The 24,494-nt window shown below is 32.0% G+C and overlaps 3 protein-coding genes and 1 long non-coding RNA gene across 5 annotated transcripts; 3 read left to right on the forward strand and 1 right to left on the reverse strand.

Moving 5' to 3' along the window:
* Positions 1-2,235: 2,235 nt before the first annotated feature.
* Positions 2,236-5,567, forward strand: LOC109584963 (uncharacterized). Of its 2 annotated transcripts, XM_020000870.1 has the most exons (17): positions 2,236-2,461; positions 2,514-2,822; positions 2,868-2,984; positions 3,033-3,171; positions 3,217-3,412; positions 3,459-3,596; positions 3,647-3,707; positions 3,751-3,815; positions 3,884-4,028; positions 4,078-4,228; positions 4,288-4,409; positions 4,807-4,942; positions 4,995-5,081; positions 5,134-5,194; positions 5,246-5,292; positions 5,342-5,509; positions 5,556-5,567. In XM_020000870.1, the coding sequence occupies exons 1-16, from the start codon at positions 2,323-2,325 to the stop codon at positions 5,364-5,366; spliced, it is 1,938 nt and encodes a 645-aa protein (XP_019856429.1). In that variant the 5' UTR covers positions 2,236-2,322; the 3' UTR covers positions 5,367-5,509; positions 5,556-5,567. The 2 variants fall into 2 exon arrangements, with proteins under 2 accessions (XP_019856429.1, XP_019856430.1); XM_020000871.1 differs by lacking the exons at positions 4,807-4,942; positions 4,995-5,081; positions 5,134-5,194; ... (1 more) ...; positions 5,342-5,509; positions 5,556-5,567 and adding an exon at positions 4,453-4,619.
* A 22-nt stretch (positions 5,568-5,589) lies between these two features.
* Positions 5,590-7,062, forward strand: LOC109584955 (uncharacterized). The gene is made up of 11 exons (XM_020000863.1): positions 5,590-5,651; positions 5,698-5,770; positions 5,830-5,911; positions 5,961-6,061; positions 6,108-6,220; positions 6,271-6,390; positions 6,437-6,492; positions 6,536-6,609; positions 6,658-6,806; positions 6,848-6,989; positions 7,048-7,062. The coding sequence occupies exons 1-11, from the start codon at positions 5,590-5,592 to the stop codon at positions 7,060-7,062; spliced, it is 987 nt and encodes a 328-aa protein (XP_019856422.1).
* Positions 7,063-7,100: 38 nt separating this feature from the next.
* LOC109584964 (uncharacterized) lies at positions 7,101-15,874 on the reverse strand. Its single transcript, XR_002186246.1, has 5 exons — positions 15,774-15,874; positions 15,060-15,112; positions 12,308-12,356; positions 9,346-9,428; positions 7,101-7,263 (listed from the first exon to the last, which is right to left on the reverse strand). It is a non-coding gene; the product is annotated as an uncharacterized LOC109584964 (long non-coding RNA).
* Positions 15,875-15,910: 36 nt separating this feature from the next.
* On the forward strand, positions 15,911-16,988 carry LOC109584959 (protein phosphatase 1 regulatory subunit 21-like). The gene is made up of 5 exons (XM_020000868.1): positions 15,911-16,029; positions 16,298-16,366; positions 16,507-16,584; positions 16,637-16,702; positions 16,863-16,988. The coding sequence occupies exons 1-4, from the start codon at positions 15,976-15,978 to the stop codon at positions 16,679-16,681; spliced, it is 246 nt and encodes an 81-aa protein (XP_019856427.1). The 5' UTR covers positions 15,911-15,975; the 3' UTR covers positions 16,682-16,702; positions 16,863-16,988.
* Positions 16,989-24,494: the final 7,506 nt, after the last annotated feature.

The raw sequence follows: 24,494 nt of genomic DNA on the forward strand, positions 1-24,494 counted from the left end.
AATTATTTTAAAGCTATGTTTCTTCAAAAAAAGTTACTTAATGTCATTGTGATATACCATATTAGAATGATAAAACTATTATTATAATATTATTTTTTTGATCATCAAATAGGGTATGAATATGAAACCAATGAAGATAAATTGTCTGTTGTTTCTTGTATTGACTCTTTTCAGAAGAAATATAGATTTTTATGAAGTTTTTTATAATTATTGATTTTGCCACCATTTTGGTTGCTAAGTGTAGCTAGGATAAACGTCACATCCGGCGAAAAGAGCATAGGCGCATCCTGTTTTGTATCCACTTGGTATATATAGTATCTATGCTGGGGCCGTCCCTAAAAAACGGACCGGACCGGACCAACGGACTATGGTCGGCGACAAGTCTGTTTTACGGACCCGAATGGTCCGCGACATCTCTATTTTACGGACCACTTTGCTCACTGCTAAATATTATAGCTAATGCTTATGCTAACTGCTAAGGTCAAGATTTACTCTTACTTAAACCCTGCTTCTCGCTTAGATATAAGCCCAAACCTTCAGATATTGCAAATTTAAAGAATTTATTTATGAAGCAACTGTATACAGCCTGAGCATGGTAGCTACTGAGTTAATTGATGTTGTGCAGTGACTCTACAAATGGTGGAGTAAATTTTAATATCTCACTAATGATACTTATTTGTGTCACTTTACAGCCTAGTGTGGGAAGCAAATCTTGTTCTGAATTCAGTGGAGTAACGGTTACAAATTAGATATGTAATGATAATTGCCGGCAACTGCTTAAATTTTCAATGGCTACTGATGTTGTTAGCTACACTGAATTATTGTTGTTGATCATTTTATGCAGGGAAAATTTTTAAAATTTAGGTTTATACTTGATAATATAACATGCATTGTATGAAATGTACGTGGCATGCAATTAAGATGAATGCCACTGAAATATGGCCCAGGCTTGTTATGATTACATTCAAGAATTTACACCTTTAATTCATATAAATTATTAAAAAATTTAAGTAACAATAGTACAAAAACTTTGGTAGTTATATCTACCACAGTCAAAAGATATTATAACTGTTCAGTTACCGTCAGTACTAACCCCTTAAGCTCTCCTCTGACAATATGCTACTGAGTGATACCACTGGGTGGTATTTTTTTGTAAACTTCTGTTTAGACTGGTATATTTATTTAATAATTTATTTATTCTACTCATAATTTTATTCTGCTAATAAATAACTTATTTATCCATTTTAGTAGTTAAGCTTACTCCAAGGCTTGGTATTATTCACTAGCTGATTCTCACTAACATCATTGCTATAAAGATTTATTAAAATTTTTGCTACATAATATTAACAAGAACTACTTTTGGGATCAGTTCCAGTATTATTATTTATGTTGATTTATTTTGCATTAGATTCAGTTAATTATCAATATTATTATCACCATAACTACCGTTTTAATATTGATTGTATTTTTACTTTTTCTTATTTTTTTGTTTCTTTTCCTTCCTTCTCTCATCTTTCTTCTTTTTCTTTCTGGCTGGCCATGTTTCCTTGGTCAGGCCTTTGGTGTTTCTTTTATCTAGCCTCTTAACTCTCATTCTCATTGCCGGTCACTGTAAAGTTTAAATAAATTAATTAATACATAAATTGCTGATGCATAAATGTAACAATTGATTATCATAGTCTACTAGATATAATATTATTATTAGTTTTGAACAAGTATAAAATTAATTTAAGTTGATATTACAGACTTTATCAATAAACTACGGCCTCACTGCATTGTATTATGACTCAACTGATAGTAGATCTATCTCCATAGATAAAAATTATATTTGTCACTGAAGTTATGTATGTTGTCTAGGCCATCATGGAGTTTGCTAGCATCATAAATACTGATGCTAGCATAGATATCTATGCTCTAGGTCGGTCAGGTCCGTGGTCATCAACGCGGAGTCCGTACTTTAGTCTTTTCGGGTCCCTTGGTCGGGTCAATAAATTAGTTTGTATCGGGTCCGTCGCTCGGTCCGTAAATTAGTCTTTTCGGGTCCGTTGGTCCGGTCCGGTCCGCTTTTTAGGGACAACCGAATGCGGATCAATGCCGCGCAACGCCGGCGGCGCGCGCGCTCACATGCACGTGATAGCATATAATCTATGGTTTGTACATAGATTATATATGGTTTGTACATAGATTATATATGGTTTGTAGTACGGTGATAGCTACGTAGGCATCTCTTAAAGTATTAATTAGCGCTAGATCTAACTTGCCTTTCATAGTCGTAGCATGAGCTATCTATTATGAGCTATCTATTATGAGCTATCTATTATTATGGAAGTGTTGCAGAAATACCTTTGTAACTCTGGTGTAGATGAGATAGATTTGGAAACTAAAATAGTCCCTCATTTTTGGAAAAAGGGTTTTAAAAAAATCGCCGATTTTGAGTATTTAGAAAAACAAGACCTTGATGGTATGGTATGTGTTAAGATAAACCTGTGCTTTGATGTTATTGCTAAATACAGATTTAGATGCTAATGATTTAACTAAAAGAAGACTGTGGAAGCATGTTTGCCTTGGCCTTCACCCCGAACCGACCATAGAAGACGAATTTGATCAAGACACTGAAATATATATAAGATACATCTTTTGCAATTCTGATCTTTTTGCAAATGATATAGCTGAAATGAATCTTGTCAAAATAAAACCATTAATGAAGCTGGATGAAATTACAAGTATGATATGTAGTGAAAATAAAATTCCACAAGAAGAAGTGATTGAGCTATATTCAAGTCATGGATATCCATTACAAAATAATGAAATAACTGGACAAAGTAAATCTAGTAAAAATTATTTTAAAATCTACTTTTATGTGCTAGGTATCATAATTTCTTGGAAATTGGAGGATGGTGATTTATTCTATGTATTAAGAAGGTTAAAAAAGCAACCACGAATGAGGGAATTTGTCTCATTACCTGAACTAGATCACTGTGTTGGTAAGACATGTGCAAACCATGATTCATTACACATAAAAATGTAAATAGGTCAGGAAACTTTAATAATTGAAACTCCTTTCCATGGATCCTTCTCAGTTAATGCATACTGTGATTCACCAGAAGACATTGCACAAAAAGTCTACAGTGTTACTGGCATACCTGTACCATTTATGTCACTTTATGTGAGGTATAGACAATAGTACAAGTGTGTTTTTGGATTGTATAACTACAGGCGAGGATATTTTCATGAGCAAGTGACAGCATTTACAGAGCTGAAAGATCAAGATCACATTAGGGTTATACTGCGAAGCCCATTTGAAATTGTTTTGAAGCCTCTCTCTATCCATTATGGCTGCCAAACTTATAATTTTTTGGTACCCCAAACAAAAAAAGGAATCACAAAATTCTTTTCGATTCTTAAATTTATTGTAAGTTTTTTCATGAATTAGTTATTATGGATCAGTATAATTATAGTGTTCACCTAAACCCCATAATAAAGAATATGACTTTGAAAGATTCCAGTCTTTCTTAATGACATTCACTGATTTCCCTCCTCTGGTCTATGCATTACAGAATCTGAAAGAATTTTCATTCCTCACAATATCTGGCTGGGTAAGTTTTATTTACCATCAAATAATGCATTTGTTTTTCAAATATAATAGACTGCATTAATTGAGGGTTTCTATTTGCTTTTCAAAACGATTCTTGACACTTTTGCTACAGGTATTGTGAATTTAATTATAGAACATTTTTGCAATTTTAACAGTAAGTAGGGATCAAATTTTTGAATATTCAGACTACATTCTTTCTATGTTCATACATAAATCACATGTAAGAATACATGCCTAGTACAGAGCATGGAAGGAAATTTAATTGATACTATCATCATAACTTCATAGGATATTGAAGAAACATGCACAGAAACACAGCACTGCTCCTTAGTTTGCCCTTTATCAGGAACAAGAATACATCAACCAGTTCGTGTAGATGTAGATATGACACAAGGTCCCTTTGATAAAGAAAACATCCTAGCAAAAATTGAAAGTAAACATCGTATCAAATGGCCTATAACAAAGTACTCTAATAATTGTAGGTGATAACAACTTCGAACAGTTTGGAAGGCTTACAAAAGAACAGTTAAAGGATGATGTTGAAACTGCTAAGCTTCTGATGTATTTTCCATGGGAAACAGATAAAAAAGTATGTGTATGGACAAATCCACCAAAATATGTCAAACCACCAAAGTGAGTTATATACATGTACAATATATAAATTCATAAGTTATAACTTTTATATTTTTAAGAGTTTGTAGAAAGGTGGATGTGTTTTTTAAGTGGTATGACATGCTACACTCATTATCAGAGTTACATATACTCAATCCTCAAGGATTGTATGGAGACGAATGTTTAACATACAATAGTGAAGGTTAACAACTAAAAAGTCTATATTATTATTATTTAATGTATAGTTGCAGCAAAGATCAAAGGCCTAACAGTTGTGATAAAACCCACAGAACACTCCCACCAATACTGCAGTGTGATATTATAAATAGCACACTCATTTATTTGATGTGCAGCAGTGTGATATCAGTGATAGCAGAGCATGTGCAATCTTTGCTGGAACTATACACTAAAACAATTAATACATGTGGCATCGTGTTCTATCAGATTTATCTGCACTCGCTTCCGGTCTCATCACTAAAAGTAGCGCACTCGGCCTTCGGCCTCATGTGCTATTTTAGCGACTTGACCGGAAGCTCGTGTGGATAAATCTAATATAACACGCCGCCCCATGTATTAACTATTACATGAGAATTTTATAGCACATCTAATCTATTTTCCTGGCTCAACAAAAAGTACAGACAAAAAACATAAAGCAGTATTCTACAATGCATGTGCTGATGCTGAACGCAACTACCAACAAGTAATACATAAAGCAGAACTTGAGAAAATTGGAAAGTTAGATTATAACAAATAAGCTTATATTAACTATGCACAATAAATTTGTTAGCTCAGGCCTTGAATTGCAAGTTACTTCTGATATAAAAAAAGTAATCAAAAAAGATAGTCATGTCATTCTAAACTATGATAAAATAAGGTGAAGTATATACATTTTCTGTCATTAATAAAATAAATAAAAATTACCATAGAAAATCAGTTGTCATTTCACCTGAGAAAAGCATACAGTGGGAAACAGAAGAAGCAGTTGTCGTAAATAAACATATGTACATGTAGATCAGTAATATTATGGCTGTGTTACAGATATTATTGGATCAACGTAGTTCTATGAGAAACACAATTTTCAAAGAGTAAGTATGTAAGTATTATTGAACTTTTCATATAAAGCAAAAAATATAGAATTGGAGACATGAAAAGTGATTGATGCTGCTAAACAATTGTGTTACAGTTTTGCAACACAATCTCAAGCATACAAGCTTGCATCTTGCTCTGGGACTAACTATATTTGGGTCAGAAACCATTGTAAAACTAAAAGTCACAAATAGATTTAACACTGAAGAATTTGAGGTACATGCATAAACAAATTTATAATCATAAATAAATACTGGCTCAGACTACCTTAAATGACATTGATATGAAAGTGTTCCATGGATTTTACAGCTGCTGTTGTTAATACCATTCAGCAACTTAAACAGTTCAACTGCAAAAGGTGAACTTTATTATGATTATTATTAATTGAAACTAATTTAATATAGGAGAATAATGTGTTTAACAAATGGATACAACAGATCCAAAACTATGTATAACACTGTATTGTCATCTGCAAAGGTAAAGAAAATTATTAATCATTATCATTCTAAATCTGTATAATTTATATAATTATACAGGAAGCTAATGTAATTGTAGATACTATTTTGTTGACTTTTCCTGAAGATAATAAAGAACAAAAGGCATTCTCTCATGCAACAGGTTTTAAATACAATATGTAATTTTTAAAGTCACTAAACCCATCATACAGGAGGTGTATGTGTTCTTCCTAAAACAATGCAGGAAGCACTCAGATACTTTGAATTAGATGCAATGCTCTCACTGAGGGAAAGGGTGCCTAGACAATACCCAGTAAGCAAGAAAATCATAAGTGAAGGGATAATTTACTTATATACAGACTGATTTAAGTGTGTTGCAAAATATCAACCGTTATCCATATGAGACAGAGACTAGCTTTAAATCAACCTACATTGAATCATTTTACAAAGTAAAGACACAATCAATGAAAAGGTACTTCATTATTTATTGAAGTAATGATGTTTTACTATTGTTACTGAAAGCCACATAGATAAGTTAAAAGAAACACCAAGTAATTCACACCAACGAAGAATAATAAGAGAACTTAGAGAGTTCATGCATAATCCTCATCATAGTATAACAGTTTATCCAAGTCAAACAAGGTATAATCTTAATATAAGTGCCTTATAATTTATTGACAAATTGTAGCTATGAAAAATGGAAAGTGTTAATGTCTGCCCCAGATGAAAGTGCTTATTCAGGAGGTTAGTTCTTTTATACAGCATTAAACTAAGTGTCCATGTGTAGGAGTATTTGCTCTGAGTGTTGAATTTCCCAAAAAATATCCCTTCATCCAACCTGAAATACGCTTTCTTACACCAGTATGCATGGATAAATTATACAAACATTATTTTATTCTACGCTTATAGATATATCATTGCAATGTTAGTAGCAGCAGTGGGAGGATATGTCATGCAATACTTGGAGAGTCATACACACCCTCCACCAGTATGAGAGAAATACTGAGCTACATTTATGGACTGTTGATGTGTCCTGATACTGATACACCCCTTGACAGGTAATGCTATAATTAACTGTATAAAATTAACTAGTGTATAGTGCACTTGCTGGAGAATATGGATACCAGAGTGGTAAAGAAAAAGGCCATATAGAATATTTTGAGGTGGCAAGTGAATATTTCAGAAAAGCTGGTGAAAATGTCAAACGGCATGCAAGTAGAGCATTTGACGAGTTACACAAAGTTAGTTAAGATGATTATAATGACATAATTCTACATTACAAATGTTATTTTTTGATAGGAACTTAGTGGATGACTTAAATCTTGCTTAAATATAACTACTACATTTATGCATTCACATATTTAGATTCTCTTAAATTAAAAAAAATTAATGACAACATAAAAATACACATAGGAGAACAGCTAAAATGTATGCAAAATGAATTAAACTTGTCCTAAAAATCTGCAGATGTATTAACTTCACTCAAGAATGGAACCTTGGGAAATTTTATATGACCTAGATACAGAAAAAAGTTATTAAGCTGAGCACTTTTTCCTCTCAGCCATGCTGAGCCTGGTATTGTGCCAAACCTTTGGTCGATTATAATAATAAATCAAGGGTTTTGACAACAACAAAACTAAAGATTGAGATGTGTGTTTTGCAAGGCTATCAAATTTAGTTTGGTATTTTAATGTTATAACACTAGTGAAATCTTAAAGCATACCAAATAATATATATATTAGATATTACAATGATACATGTTTTGTACATATGCCTTCTTAAAGGTGTTCCTACATGTATCATTGATAATTACTGGTACACATCACCTAGTGCTGTACTCTACTATCTATGGATGTATACCCTCTGATAGGTAGTGTGTTATAGTATGTATAGCTTATAGGCACCGTTATTTCAACTCAAGCACAGCCCAACTAAACCAACAACTGCATGAGCAATTGCTACATAAGTTTATAGTATGTGGCATAAATTGCAACAAGAAGTTCAATGCTGACATAAAATAACATTTTCTAACAATACCAAATTAGTTCCAAATGATATAAAATAATGATAAATTCAATATGCACAGACAGTAATGTATTATTCCAAGAAACTTCCTAGCACCACCTGACCTAACACCCCTAAAAAGTAACTATACACTACTGATAACAAAAACTTATCTACATAGGAAACACCCTCTCATAATATATACACCTATCAGATATCTATACCTGTTGAGAGGGTGTTACAGGCCTAATACACTCCTACAGACACCTAATGAATTATGTATCAGATATCTGATATGTATTTGTCCGGAGGGTGTATATACCATTCAGAAAAGGTTGAGGGGCAAGAGTACAACACCTAAAACTACATAAATGTTTTCTACAGTTGACTTGACACTACATGCTACATGTAATAGTACAATCAAAACATGCATATTTTTAAAATGAGCATAGCAGGGAATCAAAAATAGCAGTGCTAGAGCAGCACATTATAATGTTCAATCACGTAAATTTATGCTTATAGGTAAACACAAGAGTTGAATACAGTAATTAATGTAGAGCAGTGACAATGGGCTAAGTTACAAAAACTATATGTGACCATAATTGACAAAAGGGCCCTTATGGCGGATTTTAAAATTGATCGTTATAATTGAAAATATCAACCTGTGAGTGCTTTGTTAGACAATCATTGTTTCTAAAAGTTTCATGGTAACTTTTTGCATCCTGTGGAGTAATTTTATGATAAATGGGGCTCAGGAAGTTGGATTTTTTAGGCTAGAAAGAGAAATTTCACTACCCGCCATAAGGTCCCTTTTGTCAATTATGGTCACATATTCAAAAGTAATAACAAAGTATTATAGGTAGATGAGCTTTCTTAAACATAATTCATTCACTGAGCAACCTTATACTAATTACAATATGTAGCAACAGGTACATATTGAAGCTATGCATAATACAGTATATTAAATGTACTATTCTTTTATTCTGGTGTGAAAGGGGTGTACCAGTTTTTATAGTCATATGCATGTAATGTAAACTCTCCCTCCCCATCCTATTATGCTTTGAAATGAATCCAATTATGCTCATTTAATGCCCATATTTTAAGCTTTACTCAAGTATGGACTATCAAGTTACATGTACATGCATCTGTTATAATTGCAATAATGCCAGAATCTGAAAATACTTCCAAAGACTTTGAATCACTGGAAAATACAATACTCTAAAGTGTTGCACTATATATACAGTATATATATATATATATATATATATATATATATATATTAAAACAGTATTTGTACCATCTGCCAAATTGAATTGCAATTTTATGTGGTCAGGGATATGGGGCGAGAAATTTTTGATCCAATGCTCCAAATTATGCTAGCATAATTTGCCTAGCCCCAAGTCAGCCAGGTGTTACTACTGGTATACCAAAAAGCTTGGTAAAATACAAATTACACTGGCTTGTATATAAAATGCCATGGCTATTCAGTGGATTATTGCATATGGTAAAAAGATGGTGTAGTACATTTTACAATGTACAGACTATTGTATTTTAATAAAAGATAATAATATACTCAGACTCACAAAGACTCACCTTATTCATGGCTTCGTTTCCAATGGCTCTTCTATAATTACTAATTAAGAAGTACTATGAGTCAGTATAGTAAAATCTTTGAACTACAGAGAAGAAGAGAGGTACAGATATCAGCCCATTAATGTCAAATAAGATAAGCTCTCATAATAATAATTGACAATCTCAAATAATTAATGACAATCTCTTAAGCATATACAATGTACATGCAATATGAAAGTGCATACAAAAGTTGGCATGCTTTGTGCTAAACCCATTATTAGCAAATAAAAAATAACAAATTAAAAATACAAAATAAATAATAATTTGAAAGTTTGAGCTGATTCTGACTTAAAGGGACCACTCCCATTTACAATAAAAATTGAAGAATGACTGAATTCATTATGCATGGCTAATAGATAATATCTACCGCATTATGCATAAATAGGGGTGACGTACATGCAGACAGACAAACAGGCATGACTGAGAGACTTACTTATTCCAATTGATGACTTACACAAGGCTAGTTCAATGACATGATTTTATATTTACTATGTACACTATGTACTTTGTATAGGAACTTAGTGGACAAATATCTTGAACAATGAGCAACTGACTTGATTATTTACATTTAAAAAATAATTAAATTTAACAATGATGTGAATAAAAATGTGGTACTTATATGTAAATGTAGTGATTTGACACACAATAATTCATCAAAATCATCACATCTAAAAGTTAAAGACATACTCGTTTTCTAAGTACCGTAATTTCTCAAAAATTCGTCATCACTGTTTTGGGACAGGTAATTTTGAGAACAAAATTTTAGACGTTAAACGGAAATAATTAAGCCAAAATAGTTATTTTTGACGAATTTAGAGGCAACATGGTGGTGCGTGAGTGCGTCATTAAAGTCTGCCAAGTCACTGCTTACCTGCCACTCTATTGCCATTGAAGATGAATATAGAGAATCCTGACGAAATTAGAACACGTTGGAAGGATATTTTTGTGACAAATATTTAGACTACTTTAGGTACTATTTCTTCCAAATAATTATTTATTTTCAAAATTAGAGTGCTGAATTTTTAGAGAAATTACGGTAATGGTTATTTACATTTTATAGATTAGATTTACAGGTCACGTAGCAGTTCAGGGAGTTTGGCAGTCATCTCAGTTTTTAACAACCTAAATAGACAAATGAATACTGAAATTTCCTGAAAAATAAAGAACAATGACTATTACAACCAAAATTAAGCAATTCTGTCCTCAATTGATTGATAAAATACACATGTACAAGTACCGTAAATGTTCAAATAAAAGCCCGGGCGTTTATTTCTTTCCAGGACAAAAAAATGTGTAAAATAAAATAAGAAAAAGTAAAACTGGGATTTGAACCCTGACATCCACGTTCAATGCACTCAGCTTAACAAGTTAGGCCATTTGAGACACTCCAAAGATTATGGGACTTATATTGACTAAAATATGTGTATCTATACTTGGAGATTCTTAGTACCAGGCATTTATTCAAGCCCGGCCTGGCCTTTATTTGAACATTTACGGTACATGTATAATAAATCTATGTTTGTCACATTAAAAGTTATTGCTGCAAATATTTGTATATAGTCATGCAAGGATAAAATTGGAGTACACTTATAGAGCAATGCAATTCTGTCTAGAACGATGTCTTCTATATTAGGCATAAACCTATGGCTCTAAAATGGATACATGATTTCATTATAGGAGTTAGTCTTAAAGGTGCAAATTCTTGCTATGCTTTAAGCAATGTGAGCATTCCAGTTAATGGCCAATATGGCCATACTAGTAAGATGTAAAAAAATAATTCCCTGTACATTATAATTTTTGAGACATCCATAACACTTGAACAGATGTGAGCCCTGTTTTATAATCATCATTCCATTACCAATTATAGTAAGCTGCCTACTCATACATATAGAGATAGCGCTGCTGTTATCATTCTTTGACTGAGACAGAGATCAGACAGATTTCAGACAGAGACCAGCCCGATATTCTAAACTAATGAACCAACAACTAAAAGTAATTACATGTAGTCCAACCACAAATTAACAAACCAAAAAACCAATAACTTTACATGAGTAATTTATGAACCAACAGCCATGCATGTAGATTTGTAGGAGTAATTCAACACAGTATATACAACACATTTCAAGAATGAACACAGCACTGAGAGCCAATGAATACTAAACTTCCTGAAAAGCCAATGAAATGGGTGAGCTACATGTGTGTGTGTCGGTGAACTGTGAACTAGTTGAAAGTTCTATAATTGTTAAAGGCATTGCTACAAAGGCCTAAAAGACACCTACTGACAAAGACTAATAAAGCATAATAAGTGTATAGTCCTATACTGATTGGTCTATTACATACAATTTGAAGATAATTACTTCCTAATCATGGCACCCTTACAAGCAACTACACAAACTATAACAAGTGTAAAAACAGGAAAGAGAGAGGCAGGCCATAAAATCTTATCAAAACTATTTCCAGCCACACACATACATGTACATGTACATGTACATGCAACAGTGTACAGAAAATTCAATAACACCTTAAAAAGTAATTTAACACTGATTAGTTCACTACAACATGATAATCAAATGGCAAAAACAGTCAATGCACACTAAAATGGACAATAAAGGGAGAATATAAATACTTGGAGAATCATGCACACTATCCACCAGTTTGAGGGAAATATGCTACCTTGTATATCTATGGACTATTAATGCATCCTAATACTGATGGCCCCTTGAGGCCTTGACAGGTAAAATATATATGTATTATTGTGGTCTATTGCCTGATTTACACACATAACACAAATAGAGGATTGACAAACAGGAGTGCTATAACTTAATACAAGCTATTCTTGTGTTAACACAAATGACATTGGTGAACATGTACATGTATATGGCACTTGCAATTTCAACAAATTAATAGTCTACATTGTACATACCTTTATTAAACTGATGTGAAGTGTAAACAGCATTCCAGAAGACTTTGACCTAAAGTACATTGTATAAAAAGAAATTTTATAAAGACACCTGAACTGTAGCTCGTAAGTTAAAATAATAATATCACATGAGATTGGAATACAAAACAGGTCAATGAGCACTATGTGTCTTGCATTATAACAATAAATCAAAATGACAAAACACAAATGATAGTAGGCCTTTATTAGCCAAACAAATTAATTTGTGATACTCATAATAGTAACATGACATATTCCATAATTAAAATAAATATTGAAATAATTACAATGCTAGGAAAGTGGAGAGCCAATTTATACATGTATCACTCATGACCTAATCATTAATATAATACTAGTAATAAAAGGTATTGGCTACATCATGCATTGAACAAACTACTATTTACAGATGATCTACAATGTATTGTATTTCTATAGATGTTGTAGTCTCTATTTGGGTTGAACATACTGAACAGATTCGAATAATGACCATGCTGAATAGTAAAGCTGTAATGACGCAATAGATTCTATTTGTATTGATGCTTATAGAGTAGTTATGAATCACAACAATGTGTCATAGTGGCACTGTTTAAAGCAGTACATACACTTCAATAGAGTCTGTAGCATTCATTTGCATTGTGGAAACAAATTGTGTAATAGTAACCAGTGTTGCACAGAATGACAGTAGATGTTTGCCTTGGACATACTGAACAGATACATGTACATGATACAGTAATGCACAATTATGTTGCATTGTTTTTCCTAGACTCATTACCCATTGTAATTAACAATTGATTAATGTAGCTGTTTCATCATAAGCTTAAAAGATTACACTGTGAATAATATAAAGCAGCAAGCTCTAAAAGTGATCTACATGTACATAACAGGAAATTTACAAGCAATGCATCAGATTACTAAGTGTTTGATGGTTTTCACTGGAAGTCAGTTGTACTACTACACATGTTAAATTTTGGTGTACTTAGCTTAGTTCTAAGAAATTCCTACCTATGGCAACTAATACTTCCCAAAAAGCAACTCACTCCTATGAAGCCCTATTTGTAACAACCATAACCACCCTATACAAGTACATGCATATCAGATATTAAGGTATCCAAACATCATATGCACCTAACAGGCGAAAACCAAGTTATAACATGTCTTGGGGTTATAATGTCTATTACCCTTGAGAAAGTGGTCAAGAGGCAGACAAGGTGATATCCAGCTTTTTACTATCGATACTACAAGCATATAGTATACTTGGCATGCAAGGACACTTCAATACTCATTTTATAGTTGACATATAAAAAAAACATGTCATGGTCATGTACTTCAAGGTTAAGAGATATACAGTAAATAATACAATGCATTCAATTCTTCAGCTAAAACAACCATTACAAAACAACATACATGTAATACTGTATAGTGCTTTATTTTGGCGTTTTTGCAATAAAATTCTAATTGGCGGTTTTTAATTTGGCAATTTTTGTGTACACGTGCAATACTGAGCATGCAAATTAATGATTGGTGGTTTTAATATTTGTGATTCTGCTTGCAAACCGCCAATTGCCAAAATAAAACTCTGTCAAATTAAAGCACTATATGGTATGTATAAACCTTACGCTTACAGTATGACGCCATGACATGTACAGTACATACATTGTATAAAATAATTATGAAACATTAACACAAATAAAAGAAGTGACATGTACTAAAGTAATTGTGGAAGCAGGGTTTCCCACAAGATTTTGGCATAGTGCTCATGCAGGTTCTTTCAAAAAATTAATTGCTAGAAAAAAATTTACATTATTTTAATAAAAATTGATTTTTTTACAAATTTTAAAGTTATTCCAAAATCATGCTAAACACCCTGTCCTTGACCAAATTTCACAAAAAAGGACTAGAAGAGAATTCTTCGTTTTTTTTCTTGACACCTGTACATATACATGTTCTTACATTCTGTAGCAAGTTTGAGCTGATTCCAATCAAAAGTGAATTTTTTATAAATTTTAAAAACTTACTCAAAAATCGGGCCAAAGACCCTGTACTAGTACAGGATTTTTGGCAAATTTTGCCAAAAAAGACTAGGAGACAAATCTCAATTTTAAAAATTTTTCTGATACACATACATGTTATTATGCATTTGAGCTCATTACGATCATAATTGCATTTTTTATGAATTTTTAAAGTTACCAAAAAATCGGGCCAAAGTCTCTGTACTCATATACATGTAGAATATGTAGTACAGGAAACTTCACTAAAAATTACTAGCAGAGAATTCTCAATTTTATATTTTTTTCTGTAACAAACATTATTCTTAATGTTACATGTAGAAAGTTTGATCAAAATTGAGTTTTATAAACTGTTACGCTGCTCCAAAGCCATGTACTGTGCCTGCTTGTCAGCTCATAAAGCTCATGCTGTTTAGCTCACTTAAAGTGTAGCATGCTTTGTAGGAAACTGTGTACATATTCATATTTACTGTACATCAACACTAATACAAGGACTTACAAACAATTACTGTTAGCAAATATACATGTAATTTGCATAACTATCAATACATCAGAATTTTAAATGATGTACAGTACATGTACGTAAACAGTTAATGTTGCTATGATTTGGGAGACCCTTTCTACATGTATAGGCAAATTTATTATCAATAGGATAAATGTTTAAAAACTCAAAATCAAATAGACAAAACGAACAAATGAAATGATAGAACTTTCTAATGATTAAAACTTACATTTCAGTAGTCCACTTCAGATAGAAATAGCCATTAAGTTTAAGATATCATTTCTAAGAAAAATATTACAAGAAAAAAACATAAAAAGATTAGCTCTAAATCACTCATAAATTAAGTTCAACCACTAATTACATAGGTGATCTAAATTAAAATTCTAGTTAAATTATATTTAGTTTATGTACTAGCAGGCAATTAATATGAACCGTCAAAACTCCCATAATAAAATAAACAATAATTTATTCAATTTATATTTCACAAATTAATTGTAAGATGTAACTAAAAAAGCTCAACAGTAGGCAGGGATGTGGATGAACCACTACTGGTTCCCTATTGTTGGATTACAATAAAAAATATTTTCTACAGGTCAACACATTACTGTATAGACAAAGGTTTTATTGACAAAGGTTTTATTTTAACGAGTTGAGTCAGTTGAAAATTTTAAATAAAACAACAAATTTTATAATCGTCAGAAATTTTGTACCACGTGTACAAGAAGGCACAAACTTCTTTTATTTGTCAAATTTAAACTCACCAACTGGGGAAATTTACTGTTTTTACCAAAATTTTTATTCGTCAGTAAATCCCTATACAGTATTGCTTTTAGGCCCTACACCATTAAAATACAGACTCTAAATCACACCCATTTGCTAGCAGTGCATGTATTTTTAGTCATAAAATTAAATATATCTCTTAGAACATCTACAGATCATTTACCTTATGACTTCAATAAATCAGTTGATATTTACTAATCCTAGCCTCTAGAACAGAGGAAATTCATGAAAGGAGTTCTACACTTCACAGATGACAACACGTGGTAGGGTGGAGTTTAAGTCGTGGGCGTAACTTTAAGTCGTGGTCGATCTTCAAACTGTGACACGCCCATAAGAAGCATTCAAGCAGGCAACTTGAGTTTTTCATGGGTTCTGAGCTGCAGGTCAACTATCAGAAACTAGCACAAGAGTATGCTAAGGTATGAACTATCAGTGCAAACATTTTTTGAACTGTTTTGTAAATGAAATCTTTTGTGTGCACAAAATCTTGGCGACCACGCCCTTAAATCTTTAGCATACTATTTTGATTATTTAGATTGAGTGATATGCTGTATAGCTAGAAAATTTTGTGGCCTGGAATTCCTGCTTTTTTATTAGGCCACAGCAGGCCAAATGGCATTCAAAAATTTGCAAAAGGAATTTTCTACACAGAAAAATAATGTATATATACATATATATACATACTAGTTAAGAGCTCAAGTTGACGTCCTCAAACAAGCTGTCAGAACTGAAGAGAATGCAAAGGCATCATTGGAGGTACTTCTATATTTTGAACTTCTGCATATCATGACATATCACTGAGTACAAATTGGGACATATCTATTATGATTTTACCGTGATATTTTATTTTTGTCTAGTACCTCTTGGTCTGTATGCATCTTTGCATTATTTTGTAGGTAGAGTTAAGAACAAAGGATCAAGCTCTTAGGAAACATGCACAGAAAAATGAATCATTGAACTTTCGAAATCAACAGGTATGAGAATGTTTTATTGAAATTTTAGTGTCTCCATTATTATTTTGATTAGTTGTCAAAGCGTGTCTCAATGCTTCAAGATTACTTGGAATCATGAGCAAAAGGAAAGAAGAAAAATGTACATGTCCAAGTATAATGCACTTGTAAAGAAACATGTTTAACTGATTTTTGTGAATGATAAGTGATAATGTAAATTTGCTTGGACCCTATTATGTACTATTGCCTGGACTTAGAATATGCATATACTTGGAAATTTGTAAATAACTCTTAATTTGTAGGTGAATGTGCTCCGAAAAACAATTTCATAATCACACAGTTGCAATCAATGGAAGTATTGAAGAAAAGGACTACTGCTTATACTGAGGAGGAGTTTAAATCCACTCTCTCTGAACTGGATAAGCTATGCTGTGACATAGTGTCTTCATCCCCTCCTGATAGTATCATTATGATTGTCTGTGGTAGTGGTCATATTGGGGAAGTGAGGGAACTCCAGAAGGATTCCAGTACTAGTCTTGAGGTCCTGAAAAGTGCTGTGATGAAGGCCAGGGAGGGTAGAGTTTTTGCATTGTTAAAATGTGACCATAATTGACAAAAGGTACCTTATGGCGGGTAGTGAAATTTGTCTTTATAGCCTTAAAAATCCAACTTCCTGAAGTCCATGTATCATAAAATTACTCAAGAGGATGCAAAAAGTTGCTATGTAACTTTTAAAAACAATAGTTGTCCAACAGAGCACCCACAGGTTGACATTTTTCATTATAATGATGAATTTGAAAATCCGCCATAAGGTACCTTTTGTCAATTATGGTCACAAATAGTTTAATATTATTTTTATTGAGAACTGTTTTTGAGATTTCAAGAAATTTTGGCTATCATGGGTGGTGCAGGGACATGATGTAACCAATGCTTAGTGTTAACAAAGCAATTAATAAAATTGTTAATAATAATTAGAGAGCCGCAACAACTTAATTAATTAGCAAATAAAACTATATACTAGCTAGTTTAGTTAAGTCTAAAAATGTCCTAAGTCAGCTACTAATAACACTAAGGCCTAATTAATTACATGTAAAGTTAGCGAATCTTTTTCTTTGTTGCATCTTGAAGACGGACTATTTCCTTCCATGCACAGACAACTTGACTTAGTTTAATATCAGGAGGAAAGAACTCCATAAGATGAGAAATAGGCTCAGATTTGGTTTGATGCACATAGTCAAACAAGACTACTCTCAATCTATTTAGAATAATTAAGTAATAGTCAAAATTAATCTTAGAGTAGCCTTTACTGTTTATGCTTGTCTTCCAGATTACATGTTTGTACATAGGTCTGTATCATCTCATACATCACTTCCAGCATGTTATCTATGTTAGTCATTTTACTGATTGCTGCTTCAAGAGACACTTTTTGTTGTTCATCCTAAATATTTATTGTAAGCTTAAGCATCTACACAAAATAATAGACTGACATCTATTTTTTCCATGAAATCCATTTTAACACTGAATGAATCCTACAGGAAAGTATCATCATACTAATTTTAATTAATGACCTTACCTCTTCATTTCGAACTCTGTATTTAGCACGTTCAACATTCAAGAATCTCCACAATGGTACAACATGCTCCAAGCAGCAGAAATCAGTGATCTAAAATAATAAGTCATCAATTCCAAATTAATCTATACATACAGTAGTACCTTTTCACTTCTTAGTTTACCAATAATGATCAAATCATTCTCTACATATTCCTTTAATTTCTTTTTTGCTGGTTCTTTTTTGATTTGAAGGAATCTCATTACTGTCTCGATTGTTTCACATAAAACTGTCATCTCAGCTAAGTCATCTTTGAGATCCATTAGAATCCCTGACCGAACTTGAGGAGGCAGTGCTTGCTAGAAAGTTAAGGAAAATACCAATATAATATACTGTATTGTACATACTTGAGGAATATTCTTCTTAACAGCTGCGATAATTTGTGTATTGTGAACAGGACGTTTCCATATCACCTGGGGAATATCTAATACTTGGGTTATAATTGGCTTTCCTAATACAAATTCCTGAACAAAATCTCTTTCAATGATTCCAAGATCATTTATTTGAATAGTAACATTTCCATTAGAGATTGTGTATACACTATGAGATTGGACTAGCCTGACAAATTCATCAGAACACTTCACAAAATGCTTAGAATTTAACTCTTGCAATGGCACCTTTGGGCTTTGCCACAGCCAATTTCTATAAAATTTTATACAAGAATATTGCTTTTATGCATGTATTCATAATACTTTTTAAGTGAATCTTCCACAAATTTGCGGCAAAGTCTAATGAACTTGTTATGACTAATGATGAGATGATCAATTAATCCAGTGGTGATAACTCCAGGTCCATAGGTTGTTGGTATTAAGTACTTCATTTTCATTTCTTTAGAAATTTCTACTTGGATGCTGTTGTTCTTTAACTCAAACAAGCGCCCTGCAATACAAAAATAATATTAAATGATATTTCTCATACAATACATACCATTATCAAGCTCATGATGACATAATTCCCAAGCACGCTGAAAAGAAACAAAATAACTTTCGTAATCATCTTTTTGTTGATCATCTACATGTACATATTGAAAATAATTATGTCCCTTTCTTGTATTTATGGTTACCAATTTGATTAACAAATTCCCTGAATGGCATGTTCTCAATAGTTCCTTGTGTCTTTTCATCAAAATCAAACTGTGATATTGCTTTTTGAGTTATCTTAAGCATTTTTAAGATATCTGGCAAAAATGTCATTGCTTCAAACCTATGGATCTAAAGTACATGTTAATATATAGATTTGTATTTTGTTAGCTGACTTCAGAAAGATATATGAAAATCACGGGATGCTCCTCAGATACTTTTATGGTCAGTAACTGCCCACAAATTTGTTGTGAAGTTAATGTAGGACAAACATTCCATAAAAATGGCTCTGATGATGTCATGGGAGTCATGTACACTGCTTTAAATAATTTGCTATAATCTACAAAGACAATGAATTTTGTTAGAAAAATGAAAACTTACCTCTAGCAGTTAGCTCTTTTAGCATTTTTTGAATGCTAGACCCTGTGTCCTAATATAATAGTGTCACATAATCTAATAAACTATTATTATTAGTATTACCTTGACAACAGATTCAATGTAACAATCATAAAACTGTTTCTCCCACTTTCTTCTATCATCTAATTTTACTAAATTACCAACAACATTTTGTCCTATTGTGTTATCCCAAATAAAATAATCAATGTAATTAACACATTAACCAACCTGTTAGTTGTACATGATGTCCTTTCTCATTGATTTTTTTTAGCACTAAATGAACTAACAAAGCAGCTTCATCAATAGAATGACCAGTAATGCTTGATAACTGTTGTATATCTTTCTTTATTTGACCCCAAAAAAATGAATTGTACTCTGGCAAAGGTAGATCAAGTTTTCCGTTCATTAGTGGTAAAATATTCTGTTTGCAATGAAATAAATAAACATCTTTGGTTTTAGTACATACCTTTCCATTGCAAGATGACCATAGTAAGCATGAATGCATTATGCACCTGATGATAGCATATGAAGCATTAGAAAGAAAACCAATTGGGGGGTTTCTTTCCATCTCAGTTAGTGGTATATACCCAGGAGAAGCTTCATTTTCAGTGAATTTGCTAGTAAAAGCAATAAAAACACATTCCAGAAGTTTAATACTTACTCTACAGGAGCCAATGATTTACTTGAATATTGTATAATTCTACCACAGTGGATACAAAATGACTCCAACTAAATATACGTTAACATATAAAATCAAGACATATATCTATTATAATACCATAATGTCTGTGTATTGATGGGCATTGTTGCACTCTGAATAATAATCATATAGGCAGTATACAATGATAAAAGCTAATTGTACTTACGAAGAAAACCTTCTTCCTCTTCTTTAATGCTTGACAACTTTATAGGCATAGCAGGCAACATCAAGTCCTTTCATACATACCCATTCAACTAAACATTTATCAATAATTATTATGCATACTTTAAGTGTCTCTGGTGATGAAAGAAAGTTTGATAACATTCTCATATGTCCAGTTTTTCTGTTAGTAAGTATGGTAAGGACTGAATGGACAACTATCATTTGATATATTGAATCTTCATGCTCATCTTTTCTAGCCTGCATTGAAGGGAAAAGACTGCACTGCTGATTTTGTAGGAGTTCGTCAACAATATGTAGCACCTGTGTAAGAAATTTGTAAATACTTTGAAACCTATACAACAATTAAAACTAACTTCTTGGTCTTTTGTGAAAAGCTGGCAGGTTTTAGCAAAATCTCTAAAATTCTCTAAAATCTAGTTGTTATAAAGACATGAACAAGTAAAATATGGCACATTTCAAGTTGTTTACTTCTGATGAAAGTTTTTTTGAAGGAATATCTGTTGCATAGCTTAATTTTACTCTTTCAAATAATGCTAATGCAAGTGGAACAGTGAATGTAGGATTAAGACTCTGCCAAAAAGAGATAAAATGACAATAATAATAATCTATAATGCTGTACAGTACTTGAACTGCTAGATTTAGTTCATCAAATTCTCCTGTTGTAGCTCTACTAATGGCAGATCTGATATCCTGATAAACAGGATTGTATACAGCAACAAAGTCCATAAATTCTTCATCCTGTAAGTAGATTCAAATCAATTTTTTAAAATTATGAGTGTTACTTTAAAGTTTTCAGATGGCAAAATCCACTTAAAATAATTATTTCTGAATATTCTCATCAATGATATGCTGCCAAAAGTTCTTATAATGTAGCGAATGAGATACCAGAATGGTCCTTCTGTAGTTTGATCATCATTAAGATCGTCAGACAGACAATAGCTTTCAGCTTCATCAAAAAGGTAAATAACATCAGGATCAGCTTCCATATCAAAGGTTGATTCATGTATTTTTTTTGCTAAAACTTCAAGACCTTTTGTAAACTTTGCAACTGCCAACCAGCATTGTGGTGACAATGCTCCATCATTTTTACACTGCATCAACAATCTATGTCCTTCACCTAACAAACTATCAGCAACGGAAGTCATTTTTTCACTTTGCACTGATACACTAGATCTAGTCTATAATCAATGAATTAAGCATTATAAGTTAGGAATAAAATCATAAAAATCATTGATTACATCTTTTTACCTTTATATTTGCTAAGAATATTTCAATAAAGCTTTGGGGGTTTGGCAAATTTATCTTTTCCATAATATTTCTCAGTTTACTCTGTATCTTGTTATACCTAAAATATTTTACATGAATTAAGTCACAGACAAGACTACAAAATTACTCATATTGCATTATTAGTTTAATTGTAAAGGACTGTAAATAAGTCATTTCTTCCATATGATTCTGTAAATATGTACACAGCTTTTTATCTTTCACATTTTGAGAAGTTGAGAATACAGCCTGAATTAGAGTATCAATCAATTCTTCATTAAAAATATCTCCATCAATGCAAAGTGTAGACAACACTTCTAAGAAGAAAGACCAACAGCTTTTTTGTATTGTCTGCTGTTTTGCTGCTTCTGGCCTAAATACAAAGTCAAGTAAGGTGGTTTGTAATTAAAATGGTCTTACAATTTCTTTAATTCTTTCTCAATTCCAGAAAGTAAAAATGCAACAATGTTAAGAGTATTGGAGTTTTTAAAGTCATCAATTTTTGCTGAAAACTGTATTAATATCATGATTAAATTGTTTTATTGAAACGAATTAACCTTCTCAATTCTTCTAGCAAAAATTATTGTTTCTTTTTGATTTTTCAATACAACATACTCAAAGAACAGCTTCATCACACAAACCCAATGCCATTTTAGGCTAAAATAAAAAAGGCATTTCAATAACAAGTTAGTTAGAAAAGTATATAATTTTAAAGCTTACCATACTTCTGAAGGTATAATATTACATATTTCAAAAATGCTAGAAATGACTTTGTGTGAATCATACTGCTGTTGCATCCATCCTTGTAGTGACACTTCTTTTTTACTCATTAGTGGAACTTGTACGTCTAAGAAAGGGCTATTTAAAACTATTTCTAAAGCATCAACTAATAGTATCTACAAAAATAATCAATAATCATTAAAAATTTGCATTAAGAGTATACTTTACTTCAATATTTGAATCATTTGACTTTAATTTTAATTTTTGAGCAGTAGATGGCACTAGTATTATGAGCTCAGAAAACAAATCAAAAAATGACTTGTTTTCAAAATAAACCCTCTGTACATTTACAACTATTTGAAACAGTGAAGTGACATTAAGCTCATCAGAAAAGGATATTCCTGACATAGCAATCATACATTCCTCCAAAACCTAAAAACAATTATTATGGAACTCATTCATTAGTTCATACCTCATAGTATTCTTCTTCCACTGGCTGTCTTTTAGTATCCAAGAGATGAACAAAATCATGAACATAAAACTTTGCAAGAGAGCTAATAGTAGTTTCTGACAAACTTTCAAAGCTTTTGAGCAAGTCATGGTCCTGCACTAATGTTATCAGTTCCTCTGAATCTATCAAAAATATAATATAACTGAATATTTAGTGAAACTTTACTTTTATTAGGATTTCCAGTAACAATATCATTTAAAATCCAGGAAAATGGAAAACGACATGAAAATTGTGTGGAGGCAGTATTTATACTGAGGCTATCATCTGGCGTATATTGAAGCTTTGACATTATCAGCTGGGTGACATAATCAGAGTTGTATAAATTAAGCCACAATTGTTTTAACTCAGATTCAAATTTGGACAGTAATTTCAAATTATAGTATTTATCGACAATAGAAATGATTTTTGCAAATATTGGAATGACAACATCATCAAATTTTCTCACGACTGCATTTTGAAATGTTCCAGCTTCTTGAAGCTTAGTCATATTCATAGATTCATCTAGTATCCATTTTTGTTGAGCATTTGTACCCTCTTTTAACTCTCTATCCTTGAGTATACCCTTAATAAGACGAATGGTTTGTGAATGAAATGTAATTTCATCTGTAAAAAATTCAGTTTAATGTTTACAATGGAACTAAAATTTATTACTCACCTTTACTAAGTGGGAAAAGTATTTTTTGAGGAATGATTTGTGAGAGTTGATTAACTTGCTCAGGATTTGATGCAGCTTTTGATATTTGTAAATACATCCGCTTGCAAAGGTTTATTTTTTGAGGCTCTGAATATGGTACAAGTTGATACTCTTTGAATAGCAGACTGTCACTAATATCACTATCATCAGTTGAAGAATCAGTCAAAGCATAATCATTCTCATCATAATAGATATCACTCATAGAGCACACTTCACCACTAAGGATCTGATTTAAAGGTACTGAATTCTCAGTAGAAAATATAGCATCGACATGATAGCATAGCCAAGGACGCCCTTGAAAGCTTACAAAGTTTGATTTTAAACACTTTTTTGGCAGATGAATGAGGAGAATGAATCTAGTGCTTAAATAGCCTGACATAGCAGCTTCTCTAAATTTGTCAGTAAGACGATACCGACAACAAGAAATTAAATTTCCATTTTCATGTGCTCTTTCACATTCAAAAATGACACAATGTTCATGGGACTCACCCTTTTTTATCATCATACTACAATTCAATGAAAAAGATATGCACTACCACTTTACTTACTCAATGCTATTAATAAAATCTTGCTCAGTTTGAAATGCTTCTAAATGAATTCTAGTCATATTTTCCTTTTCAATTCCAATGTGATTTCCTAATTCCTCAAATTCAGTTTGTGAGAGTGTTGGAGTATGAGTAGTCACCTAATGATTATATGTTAGCTATAAATTAAACTTACACAATATGCATAAGGCATCAATTAAATAATGTTCTTGTGATTATACCTGTAATAATGTT

The sequence above is a fragment of the Amphimedon queenslandica genome, unplaced genomic scaffold (assembly GCF_000090795.2).
Source record: "Amphimedon queenslandica unplaced genomic scaffold, v1.1 AMPQUscaffold_13143, whole genome shotgun sequence".
In the NCBI taxonomy this organism is placed as follows: Eukaryota; Metazoa; Porifera; class Demospongiae; order Haplosclerida; family Niphatidae; genus Amphimedon; species Amphimedon queenslandica.